General features: G+C 42.6%; 1 protein-coding gene across 3 annotated transcripts in view; it reads right to left on the bottom strand.

The window, feature by feature from the left end:
* Positions 1-2,731: 2,731 nt before the first annotated feature.
* Positions 2,732-13,715, bottom strand: part of LOC105979348 (zinc finger protein 84-like) — an 18,295-nt gene continuing 7,311 nt past the window's right edge. The window contains exons 2-5 of one of the 3 annotated variants that reach the window (XM_045292542.1): positions 11,613-11,776; positions 5,946-6,072; positions 5,326-5,418; positions 2,732-4,575 (exon numbers count right to left, since the gene is read on the bottom strand). In XM_045292542.1, the coding sequence (XP_045148477.1) occupies positions 3,017-4,575; positions 5,326-5,418; positions 5,946-6,072; positions 11,613-11,732 (1,899 nt within the window). In that variant the 5' untranslated portion in view covers positions 11,733-11,776 and the 3' untranslated portion in view covers positions 2,732-3,016. Of the gene's footprint in view, positions 4,576-5,325; positions 5,419-5,945; positions 6,073-11,612; positions 11,808-13,715 lie in introns of those variants that run through there. The other 2 variants (XM_045292541.1, XM_045292540.1) reach the window with 2 other exon arrangements.

The raw sequence follows: 13,715 nt of genomic DNA, 5'->3' as shown, positions 1-13,715 counted from the left end.
TCACAACTGTTAGGTGTTTCAGCCCATTGTCACAGCCACTGTGTCAGTGCATCTTGCTCAGCGTCCTCCTCCTCTTTAAATGTAGAAAAAACAACAACCCTTATTAACATGATTTCTAATGCATCTCATCCAATCTCAGAAGCCGCTGGCTAAATAGCACACTATTTTATATCTACCACCCAGAAAGGTTTCTCTGCTTGAATATTCCATACTACTAACTAGATACCACTTCCTGTGGGTCAGAATCCATGTCTTCAGGGCACTTTGGGATGACGTGAATAGGTGAAAAAGGTTGGCGGAAGGAGGTATGCCTTATCACAGCCTCCATGCAATCATCCTTCAGCTACTGTTTGTTACTAGTTTTTCTTCTTCCTTGAAATGTGCATCTATAAATTGATGAAATATACTTTTTCCTCAAGGGGCACAAAAACTTCCCCACCCACTCAGAATACCAATACATAGCAAACTTAAAAAAAAAAAAAAAGATATTTTATTGGAATTTCATATTAAAATAATGAGTCCTTGCAGTCTAATTACAATTTAGGTTCGATGATGATGTAAAGTCTCAATGTAGATGAGAAAATGTTTAAACATATGTATTACGTATTCTCAATTCTTACACTAGCATGCAACTTCTAAATGTGATTTAGTTTTATAAAAATATACAAATGATTACATAGAGACTGTTCCCAGATTTGTTTTTTTGCTTTCTGACAGGTGTATTCATATACAAATTTAAGATGGTCAAAACCTGCCACTCCTTAGGGGAAAGATGAGGCTTATGACTATTTTAAAGTTATTTTTAAAAACCCATAGGGGCAGTTCTACCCTGCCCTGTGGGTCACTGAGCTGGAATTGACTTGAGGGTACCCAGTATAGATTTGGTTTGTCACACTAAAGGTAAATTTTAAAGGTAAATAATTTCCTTTATAAAGTGGTATCAATGAGAAAATGATTCCTGACATTCATAAAAATATAGAATATTTCTTAATATTTGCTTTAGTTTCTTCGTATTCTGTCCCTGCTGCTGCATTTCCTCTATTTTCACAGTTCCCCCGCTTGGATTTGGGAAATTCAGCATGCAGGGCCCTTAGTGTCCAGAGGATGTGCTCCACTCTTGCCACTTCTTTCTTGGTATCGGTGAGATTTCCCGACTCCTGGTTCTGGAACGGGGCAATACCCAGCAGGATGGCAAAACTGACCAATCCCCACCTTCAGAGTTCCAAGTTTTTACAGCTGCAATTCAGCCATAACCACCACTCACAATGGAATCATACAACTCTATCAGCATCTTCCCCTACCTTCTCTTTCCTAGACTCATTAGGAACAGAGGAAATAAGCCCTATTTTCTCTGCATGGTCCCACCTACGCTTCTGGTGGGAATCACAGACTGTGGCTCAAAAACACCAAACTCGCAGCCACCAAGTGGACCCCAACTCATAGCCACCCTTTGTGACCTGGTAGCACTGGCCCTTGTGCACACCCTGGTCTATAAATCCTTACGGGAGCAGAAAGCCTCATCTTTCTCCTACAGATAAGACGGAGTTTTAAACATTGATGTTGGAAATTAGCAGCCAAACAGAGAACCCACTAAGCCACTAAGGCTCCTTACAGACATGACAAAAGCCATAGTAATTCATGTGGCTGCAAGCTTACCAGAGGGTATGACTCAAACCACTGTATTCAAATAGCTATACTTCACGGCCTTACTGAAGTCACACCCCTGCTTGGGTTGTGAGAAGTAAGATATAGAGAAGCAAAGAGACAAGGGGGGACCTATTACCATTAAGAGAGAGTTGGAAGAACATGTCCACTCTACAAACTGTACCTGTGAAGAGAACTTCGTAGACCCAAAAGATGGAAAACTGTAACACGATAGAAGTTAAGACGGTTTGTAGCAGCAACACAGAACTGGCAGCGGCAGAATCAGGTGATCAGCAAGATCCTGTGCAGGGAGCTTCCCAATCCAAGTCTTCAGTCAGGAGGTTCCCTGGCAGAGAATGGTGCCTCAGGGCACTTTGGGATGACTGGTGACTTGGTAAGAAGGTTGAAGGGAGGAGTTATGTCTTACCACAGCTTCATATGAATTAACCTTGGGTTACTGTTACTCACTTTCCTTACTACTTGCAAAACTTACAGGAAGTCACATGTGTCTACCAAGCCATTGAGACAGAGAGCGACCTGTTAACAGTGGCAATGGCATCAGAGTAAGAGAAGTGGTGGCAGTTGAAACAAAACTAAGAGACAGCAGGCGGGGCTCTCCTCCGCCACTGAAGGGATTTCAGTGGGCATGTTGTCATCCATCAGGAGGCTGCTGGGCAGTGGGATGCCTCTGAGGACTTATTGGCAGAGTTAAATAATTTTGCAGGACTTCACCCAGCAGAGCAGAAGCCAAGCTGAGGGGCCCAGGGGCTGAGGGAGAAGTCCTGACAAAAGAGCAGTGTTAGTCTTCCCTTATCCTTAATTGAAACCTGCTGCTTTCCCATTAAACCCCATAATAGTATGGTCTTTGAGTTCAGTGTGACCACTTCAATAACTTATAAAACCCAGAAGAGAAGTGGGAGGGATGGCTAATCACAGAAATGGGGGATAAAAAAAAAAAAGAGATGGTAGATTTATCCCCCATCTCATAATCAGCTCTGGGCTAGCGTTGATGGTGATTTTTCACGATCGTGAAGACAGATATCTCATGTCACTGGGCCAATTATATAGGAACACAATTCAAACAATATCAATTGTCTGATAGTGTAGTTTAATTTCATGCTATCATCACCCACACAATGATTAAACACAGAGATAATCCTTTCTGCTTGAAGTCTTTAGGCTATACTCAATTGACATTTATTGGAAAAGGCATTTTTTCATGCCCAGAATTCAATCTTGTATAGTAGTCCTCTGATGGGTATAAAGGTGTCTGCTTGAAAAAAGCTTATTTGCATTCAATGCAGTCTTGTGTCCCACTCCTCTAATAAACTGTGATACAATGAACTATACATTCTCATTAACTTTCAGATATTCATATCTGTGGTTCCTCTCCTCCGTGACTTTTCTGATGTAAAAGGAGTCTACATTTGTGGGAGAAAGTTTTCCAACACTCACTGCATTTATAAGGTTTCTCCCCCGTGTGAGTGCCTTGGTGTCTGAGAAGTTGCGATTTCTGAGCAAAAGATTTCTGACAGACACCACATTCATAAGGTTTCTCTCCTGTGTGAGTTCTCTGGTGAACCACAAGGCTAAACTTGGAGGAAAACGCTTTTCCACATTCAATGCATTCATAAGGTTTCTCTCCTGAGTGAATTCTCTGGTGCATAAGGAGAGATGACTTCCGGCTGAAGGCTTTCTGACATTCACCACATGCATAAGGTTTCTCACCATTGTGAGACCTCTGATGAGTAGTGAGGTTTGATTTTTGGGTGAAAGATTTCGGGCACTGATTGCATTCATAGGGTCTCTCACCTATATGTGTTCTTTGATGTAAAATAAAACTTAACTTTATTCGGAACGTTTTCCCACATTCATCGCATCCGTAGGGTTTCTCTCCTGTGTGAGTTCTCTGATGTGTATTAAGAACTGACTTTCCATTAAAGCCTTTTCCACATTCACTGCAACTAAAACGTTTCTCCCCTGTGTGAATTCTCTGGTGTCTGGTGAGTTTAGAATTCTGGATGAAGGCTTTCCCACATTCCCTGCATACATAGGGTTTCTCTCCTGTATGAATTTTCTGATGTAAAACGAGACTAAACTTAAAGGGGAATGTTTTGCCACATTCACTGCACCCAAAAGGTTTCTCTCCTGTGTGAGTTCTTTGATGGTTAATGAGTTGTGATTTACTGTTGAAGCTTCTTTGACATTCATTACACCTGTGAGGTTTCTCTCCTGTATGATTTCTTTTATGCAGATTAAGTTGTGATTTATCCTTGAAGCTTTTCTGACATAGACTACACACAAACCGTTTCTCTACTGTGTGAATTCTCTGGTGTTTATTAAGGCATGACTTATCAATAAAGGCTTTACCACAGGTATTGCATTTGTAAGGTCTCTCTCCTGTATGGGTTCGCAGGTGTAAAATGAGATGGGACTTTCTCCTGAAGGCTTTCAGACATTTATTGCAGCCATAGGGTCTCTCACCTGTGTGGATTCTATGATGCTTAATGAGGTCTGACTTCTGAGAGAAGGTTTTTCCACATTCACTGCAATAATAGGGCTTTTGTCTTGCTTGACTTTTCCAGTTTTTAACAAGCTGTGATTTATGGTGGAAAGATTTTGTGCATTCATTATATACTCTGTATTTCGATCCATTATGAGTTGTGTCATATTTAGTATGAGGAAATAACTTGTTATATTCATTAAAATCAGCTTCATTTATTACATAGTTTCTATTCTGAATAATGTATTCTGGATTTGATTTCCAATGTTTTCCAAATATATAAGATGTATACTGTAAAGGAACATCGATGCTTGAGCTTGGATGAGACATTTTCCCAAATTCATCATTTTTGCGGTGACTCTCCATCATTTCAAGTTTGCCTTGGTTGTCTTGGTACCATTCTGATTGTTCAACTTGCCAGGCATCTTCTAGAAAGGAAACCAATGAATCAACCACGATCATGTAACAGAAGTAGAATCTCGTAGCAAAGGTCAAGGAAAGGAGAAGAAATTAGACTCTGGGTACAGTACAAAAGTCCAAGGCATTACAGAGGTATGAGCAGTCACAACTTGAGAAGCGGAAATTCATGAGTGCTTTAACATATAAGAAGAGGGTGCACAGGTATGGCATGCATTAGACGATACCAAAAAATTGAGAAGTCTAGAGAAAAAGATTAATGAGGAAAGTATGTTCCATGAGCAGACAAAAAGGAATCTGATCGGAGTATAGAAAAGAAAGAAGTGTCTTATTATAAAAGATCAAGCCAAATAGGGGGTATTGAGTTTATGGTGGTAAAACAATTTGCAATAAGGTAGTGAGAATGGATCACAATCTGAAAAATGTAGTCAATGTCACTGAATTCTGCATGTCGAAAATTATTGAGATGGTATTAAGTATATTTTCATAAGGTTTTAAAATACATGTGATTAAAAACACAACTTTTAAGCAAAATTCACATACACACACCCTCCCCTCCCCACTAAGAAAAAAAGAAAAAGAGTTCCCATACAGAATACAAGGAGATTAAAAAATAGAAGCAACATGAAGAACTTGTCCCAGATGGTTTTTTCCAAGGTTTAAGAATTTCAGGAAGATTTTCCCAAACATTTCAGAGTACCTCCCTATTATTGATGGTTTAACTCCTATTTTGCCCATAGGTTATTTGATCACTTACTCACCTGGATGTACTGGACTTTGGATTTCTTCCTCTCCCACCCATGGTTTTCCTTGTTGCAAATGGATGGCCACATCTGCTTTCGTAGCCTGGTACCCTAGTCACAGGACCAATACACTTGTCAGCCAAGTTAGTGGACACAACTTGTGATACAAGATTTCTGAAGAATTAGGACATTTAAGGAGCTGGACCGTGTGCACTTTGATAAAGTAAAAGGCCTTTCTGTACAGATGAGGGCAAAACTCTCAGGAATCAGAAACTACTAAGAATCTAGGGCAGGGGTCCTCAGACTCTTTAAACAGGGGGCCAGTTTACTGTCCCTCAGACCGTTGGAGGGCCAGACTATAGTTTAAAAAACAACTATGAACAAATTCCTATGCACACTGGACGAGTTGGCTGCTAAGCAGGGCAGGCAGCGGCGGCAAAAACACCCAGCGGGCTGGATAAATGTCCTCAGTGGGCCGCATGGGGCCCTCGGACCGTAGTTTGAGGACCCCTGATCTATGACATATGACACTCGAGTCTACAAATTGAATGGACTCATGAAGCCCAGCCTCTTTTAACATTGTAAATGGAAAAGCAATTGATTGGGTTTACTATGGCAATCAGTGAAGTTCCACTTACCTAATGATACTAGGTTGCTATAATTCTCCAACATGACATCTTTGTAGAGGTTCTTCTGAACCGAGTCCAGTAGCTGCCATTCTTCCCAGGTGAAGACTACAACCACATCTTGGAATGACACTAAGCTCTGTAATTGATCATGATTATTTACTATTGGTAATTGGAATGCAAAAGTCGGAAACACAGAAAGGAAAAGCAGTTGGAAAATATGGTCATGGTGATGAACAGAAGCTTGATTGCATGATAGAATTTTGCGAGACCAATGTTCATAGGAAACATCTTTTTTCAACAACACAGTGACTCTACACATGGACTTTTCCAGAGGAACACACACAAACCAAATTAACTACATGTGTGGGAAGAGACAAAGGAGAAGTGTAATATCAGCAGCTAAAACCAGGCTGGCCAGCTGTGGGCAGGCCATGAATTGCTCACATGTAGGTAAGGTTGAAGCTGAAAACAAACACGTCCACAAGAGCCAAAAAATGACCTTGAGAACTTAAAGTTTTGAGAATATCTTAAGAATAGATTTGACACATTGAACACTAATGACAGAAGACGGATGCGCTGTTAGAGGGCAGCAAGGACACCATTCCGGAAGAAGGCAAAGGTCATTCAAAAGACTAGAAAGAAGACAAAGACCAAAGTGGATGCCACAAAAGACTCTGAAATGTGCTCTTCATCGTAAAGCAGCTGAGGCACATGGGAGAAATGATGCAGTGAAAGGGCTGAACAGACAATGTCAAAGGGCAGCCTAAGAAGAGAAAGTAAAATATTACAATGAAAGATGTAAAGACCTAGAGTTAGAAAATGCAAAAGAAGGAACGCACAGCATATCTTCAACTGAAAGAACTACAACAGAGAAAAATGTAAGCCTCGAGTTGCAATACTGGCAGATTCAGTGAGCAATACTGAACGATGCAGAAAGCATCCAAAGAGGGCAGGAATACACAGTTACTGTACCAAAAAGAAATAGTTGACTGATGGAACTGAGAACTGGGAAGAGAGACTACGTGGACAAATTCTCTACACTCATTTTAAGGAGTCTGGGAGGCCAGGATCCTCGTGGAGGGAGGCCTTCATGTTCGTGGGGTGGAGATGCATCCCAGTAACATTCTCCTAAGTAAACGTTGTTCCCCATGATGTCCACCCCCCCACCCCCAAAATAATGCCAATTTTGCCAACGCACACGGTTGCTACTATATACACTTGAAAGAACTGCTTGAAGGCTACTTGCCTGAAGGTTGTCTGCCAGGAAGAGCAATCACCCTATTGTCTGTCCCAGCCTAAGTAAGGCCCACTCCCTTCTGTTAAGCATCACAGATTGTTCCCCTGAGATTGTTCCCCTGGAGAAGAGCTCAGACACACCCTAGGTCAAGCCAGCTCAGAGATAACCAAGGTTGGGACTTCATCTTAACTCTAGAAGTATGCACCTTCCTATCACATGTATGCTTCTAGTACCTCCTCTTCCTATTGGGTGCATACCTCTAGTTTGTCCCCCTCCTGTTACATGTATGCCTCTAATACAACCCCTTCCTGTTATAAGTGTGTACCATGGCCTGCATGCCCAAGATGATATTAGCTTGTGAGAAATTACATTACTCTCACTCTGGTTCCAGACTCCATGGAAGAGGTGAGTGAGCCCTTGCATGCCTTGTCTGTTGTCCTTTATTTCTTTCCTTTTAATTACACACCCACTTCTTAGCTCCCTCTCAACTGTGGAGGCTGGTCCCCCAGACTTGACATTCCACCATTTCAGGAGGTAGTAATAGCCTATGAGCCAGAAACAGTGGTACTAAAGGTAGAAACTGAAGGTACACTGACAGCATTAGCCAAAAACAAGGCTCCAGGAATTGATGGAATATCAATTGAAATGTTTCCACAAGCTGATGAAGCACTGTCTATGCCAGGATATTTGTACCCATTCCAAAGAAAAGTGACCCAACAGAAAGCTCACTTTGTAGAAGAATCTCATTAAATCACATGCAAGTAAAATTTTGCTGAAGATCATCCAACAATGGTTGCAGCAGTACATTGACAGGGAGCTGCCAGAGGTTCAGGCTGGATTCAAAAGAGGGCCTGGAACAAAGGATATCATGGTTGATGTCAGAGGATACCAGTAAGATGTTTATTTTTGTTTTATGGACTATGGAAGGCATCAAATGTGTGCATCATAACAAACTATGGCTAGCCTTAAGAATTCAAATCCAGAACACTTCATTGTGCTCATGTGGAACCTGTACAAAAGGCAGTTATGCAAACAAAAAAAGGGAATGTTGATGGCTTAAAATCAGCAAAGGTGTGTCAGAGTTGATCCTCCTCACCATACTCATTCAATCTGTATGTGGTGCAAATAATCAGAGAAGCCGGCTTAAAAGAAAAACAAAGTAGCATCAAGATTGGAGGAAGGCTTACCAACTTTTCATATGTAGATGACAAAACCTTGCTTACTGAAACTGAGGAGGTTTGAAGCACTTGCTGACAAAGATCAAGCTTTTGGTGTGAACTACAGTTCAATGTAAAGAAAACCAAAATCCTCACTGTTGGGTCAGGTACCGGTCGGGGGACATTAGAAAAAGCCTGCCCCCCCCCACCCCCCATCGGACCAAGACCGCTAACTGCAAAGGCCCCAGATCAATGAGCCATCTGCTCAGCATCAAAGAACCACCCTATACCTTACCTTGGAATTCTTATGGATGGAGGCGGCTTAGAGCCCCCTAAGCTGCAACTCTCTCTCCCTTTATTGTTTTACCCTCCCCTCCAGACCAGCTTAAGCCTTGGGGGCCGGCTTCTGTCTCTCTCTGCTCGCCCCTCCCTCCCAGGCAGTGTTACTTCACTGACCCGCTGCTGAAGTTGGTGAATCTGTGAATCTCGCCCCAGAAGCACTTCTCCGTTTCTTTCTCTCTAGCCTGGCCTCGGTGTATCTCTGCGGGGAACTTAATACTTGCAATTGCACCAATAGGTAAGGTGATAATGGAGAAAAGAAGGAAGCTGTCACAGATTTAATCTTGCTTGGATTCATTATCAGTGCTCATAGCAGCAGCAGTCAAGAGATCAAAAGATCAAAAAAGTCAAGAGTAAATCTTTTGCACAGGACCTCCTTAGAGCGTTAAAAGCAAGGATATTACTTTGAGGATGGAGCTGCACCTGACCCAAGCCATGGTCTTTTCAATCACCTCATATACATTGCAAAAGCTGGACATGGAATAAGGAAGACAGAAGAATCGATGTGTTTGAATTTGGGTGCTAGGGAAGAATACTCAAAGTACCATGGCTGTCAAAAAAGAAAAAAAATACAAATCTGTCTTGAAAGAAATACAGCCAGAGTGCCTTCTTAGAGGTAAGGATTGAGACTCTGCCAAAGTACGTTGGCCATGCTGTCAGGAGAGAGCAGTCCCTGGAGAAGAATATCGTGCCTGGTAGAGGACAGGGGCAGTGAACAAGAGGAAGGCCCTCAACCAGCTGTACAGACACAGTGGTTACACTGATGGGCTGTACAGAGAATTTCCAGTTGTGAGGATGACGCAGGGCTATGCCGGGCGCCATTCTGTTGTCCACACAGGGTATGGGTGGAACTGACACAATGGCATGTAACAAGCCCTGTAATAGAACATTCAGATCGGGTTCAACAAATTCACTTGCAGAAATCCCAGATTCAATGTTTTCTAGAGAGTTTTAAAACTCTCTGCTCCCTCCTTTCAATCAAGTTGCTGCTAAATGAACCTTTTGTATGGGAAAAGTTCTGTCTTGAAAGCAGATTGAGTTTGTGTAACCAGCCATCCAAGTTTTGGTCTTGACCAGCAATGGGACGTAAGAATCCCCCTCTATGCACAGATATAGAAAAAGATGGACGTATTCTCCAGAGAGTCTGAAGCCCATATCATAGGAGTCAGGAGATGTTTATTTCCTCAAATGATTGAAGAGTGAAGAAAACAGAAGACACATTGTGGCCAACTGAGACCCTGGATGGAAGTGTTAAGTGGCCGAATCTCTACACTTATGAACACGGCTAGGAAGACCAGCGCTCGTGTGAGAAGAAAAACCTCCAGTCTGCAGGATATAGATACAGCTGAAAGTACACATCCTCCAGATAGTTTTCTCCACAACTGCCCTCTATTGATATTAATGTGGCGCTGTCTCATAATAACAGCACCTCCCTACTCAGCTAAGAAATGCCTATCTTTAAGAGCAGTCAGGTTCCCTTTGTCCCTATCACTCAAGGGGTTAACTGCCCCTGCTGGTTAAATGCCTGCTACTTACAGAGAAGTGTTCTCCTAAAACAGTGGTTCCAACCTTCTTAGTGCTGTGACCCTTTAATACAGTTCCTCATGTTGTGGTGACCCCCAACCATAAAATTATTTTTGTTGCTACTTCATCACTGTCATTTTGCTACTGTTAAGAATTGGGCGAGCCCCTGCTGCTCACGCTCTCTCTCCGGCTCTCTCTACGTGGACCATCAAGTGGGACTGAGTTTAGATTGGCACCTTAAGTGTTGATGCTGCTCTCTCTGTGCCTGAGATAACAGATCACAGGGAAAAACTAAGAAGGGCTTCCACCCCATGGAACACATGCTCTAGGACAGATTAAGTAAGAGATTGACAGTATAACGGGGGGATATATTGGGGTGGGCATCTGGAGGAACCTTGAGCAAAAAAAGCAGGGAATGGCAAGGTTCAGACTCCATGCCGCTGTCTCTCAACATCAATGAGGATTCACCTATGGAAGAGGACGGAGCCTTAATTCTTGAGCAGACAGCCCCCAGCACTCCTCTCAGACACTACACCCAGGACTCTGTCCAGCAGGACAATGAGGGTTTGCATCTCTGAGCTCCGGCTGCATCACGGAAATCTGGGAGCTTCCACTAGCCTTTCAGCGGACCGCTTCCTAGTGTGCGTCTGATGGAACAGAGTGTTTTGGTGACTGCAGTTGGATTTCATCCATCCCTGACCCCAGAAATTCAATAAAAACAAATCACACACACACACAAAAAAGAATTGGGCGACCCCTGTGAAAGGGTCGTTTGACCCCAATGGGGTCACAACCCACAGGTTGAGAACCACTACTTTTAAAGGATTAAAGATTAGGGGGTATTTGTTAGAATAATTTCTCTTGTGGTAAGTCATTTGGCTGACTTCTGGGTAACTAGTTTGCACTGTTTTTGCCTTCCGTGCTATACAGTCAACGACAACTCACAGACAAATGTGAGGGTAGACTGCTCTAGAGGATTTCCAAGGCGGTGACCGTTGGGGAGACTGCCAGACACATCTGGGTGGTTCTGAACCACTAGCCACTTAAATCATTTGTGCCATCCAGGGATTCTGTAAATACTGCTGCTGCCATGCGCAGGCAAGGCGAATGACTGTGACCCACAGAGACCGAACAGGGCAGAGTAGACCTGCCTCGTGGGGTTTCCTAGGCGATTATCTCAACAGGGGGAGGAGACAGATGAAGCTTTCCATCCCCATCAAGAGTCACAGCCTCAGAAACCCACGGGGGCCGGTCTACTCTGCCCTAGAGGGTCACTTATGAGTCAGGATCGACTTGATGGCGTAGACTGGTTTTGTCGTTTGGTTTTCAGTACAGAAGCAGATCACCATGTCTTTATTAAATCTCGTCAGCATCACTGAAAGACCAAGTGTGAAATAAACATACCGGAAAACAACTCACCAGGGACTTGGACATTTTCTGCTGTCCTTGGACACGGTCAGCAAGGTTAACATCTACTCCATCCTTCATGCCATGGGCGCTTCTCTGAAAGTCTCTGGTCAGAGTGGACGTGTTGATCATCGGGCCGCCTCCTCCTTCCCTCGTAGGTGCTGTCCTGTCCCAGGCTGTCCAAACGTGAAGATGCAAATAAATTCACTGTGGATGTAGGCGACCAATGCAAAAGTGGGAGGTAAGGAAAATAAACAACCAGACACCTTACAAATATACTGATTAAAAACAACAACGATAAATGGGATTAGAAAGAAGACTGCACTTGGTTGGAAGAAGAGTTCATGAATTAAAAGTTCACATTGACAATTTCATCTAAAACAGTGGTTCTCAGCCTTTCTAATGCTATGACCCTTTAATAAAGTTCCTCGTGTGGTGGTGACCCCCCCAACCATAAAATTATTTTCATTGCTACTTCATAACTGTCATTTTGCTACTGTTATGAATCGGGTGACCCCTGTGAAAGGGTCATTTGACCCCCAAAGGGGTCACAACCCACAGGTTGGGCACCACTGATCTAAAACAAAGCAGAAAGAACGGGTACTAATATAAATACAAAGAAGAGTTTTGTGACAAGTTATTAGGCTGAGATCTAATCAGAATAGATTAACATGCCCATTCAAAGACTCGGAAGGACAGATAGAGGGAAGGGAGTAAAATGCTGAGGATTTTCCAGAGCAGTTAGAAACCACCAGCTGCCTCGAGGGATCAAGAGGAGGCTTTCTACTCCTGTAAAGGTTTTTGATCTTGGAAATCCATGGGGGTAGCTCTACCCTGCCCTTTAAGGACCGCAGAGAGCCACATAAAGAAGCCGCCCACAGATGCATTGTGGTGAAGTCATCAAACATCTGAGAATAAGACTCTCTGAAACACGATCAGAAAGCAGACAGTGCCCGTGTGAAGGAGGTCGCTGGAAAGAGCAGCAACAGACCCCCGACGACGACAAATGGAGTAATCACTTCAGAGCCGAGAACACACCGACACTAACCTGAATTTTGGGCCCCCATCTGGGATAGTTTGCTAACAAGTTTTGATGATCTAGTATGTTTCAGGTCCTTTACTGTTTTAGTAACTGTTAGGTGTTTATAGCAACTCAGGACCAGTTTTACTCTGTACTGTAGGGTCACTATGAGTCAGAGTCTACTTGACGGCCATGACTTTTTTTTTTGAAAGCCACCACGTGATTTATTCCACGATGGCTACATCTTAAGGGGCAGTTTGGGTCATTCTCACCACCTTCTCTCTTTCAGCTACACCTAATAAGGGGCTCTGTCCAAAGGGTGGTTGTTAAATATTTGGGTCCATTAGAGATGCTTAATGAATGTGTTAAATAGTTGATGGAATAAAAACATTGTTTTCTGGGCGGGGGTGGGGGGGGTTGGGGGCTGGTGTGTAGAATGTAAAATAGAATAAAACCATTACTTTGTTTCTTTTTCTTTTTAAAAGCGAGAAAAGGCTTTCAAAGTGGTTGAGAAACTTGCCTACCTTCACACTACTAAATGTAAAAATATGCATTAAAAACCTAGCTTTGCCCAAATCCAAAGTTCATATTCTTTACTCTGTGCCAAATTAATCTGCTTTGCCTTGCATGGCTGACCTAGAAAACTAAGACAACACACTGAAACATGTTAGTAGTTAGAAAAATTCAGAAAGGAAATAGAGAAAGAATATATCTATCTGTTGTTGTTTGTTTTGTTTGTGTTAAGGTTAGCGTGAGATGTAATGTGATAAAGCCTGTGATAAAGATTAAGTATTAAGGGTTAGATTTAGGGTTAGGGATAGTGATAACAGCTTTGGTCAAGGATTAAGTGCTAAAGGTTAAAGTTAGAGTTAGGGTTTGTGTTATGCTTAGGGTTAGGTTTAGTTTGTGTTAGGGTTAGGTTTAGTGTTTGTCAGAACGAATGTATTTTTGACAAGGTGGGTCTCTCGGTATCAGAATTTGGAATTTGGGAATGTGCCCTCATATAACAGAAGGCAAGTAGAGCGATGTAAATAATATGGCTTTTTGTTTGTTTGATTTTAATATGGCCCTTGTAGCCTTATAAATCCCACAAT

Source organism: Echinops telfairi, unplaced genomic scaffold (genome assembly GCF_000313985.2).
Source record: "Echinops telfairi isolate 266 unplaced genomic scaffold, ASM31398v2 ScPeMD7_655;HRSCAF=1070, whole genome shotgun sequence".
NCBI lineage: Eukaryota > Metazoa > Chordata > Mammalia > Afrosoricida > Tenrecidae > Echinops > Echinops telfairi.
Note: the sequence above shows the minus strand (reverse complement) of the source record. Positions and strands in the feature narration are given on the sequence as shown.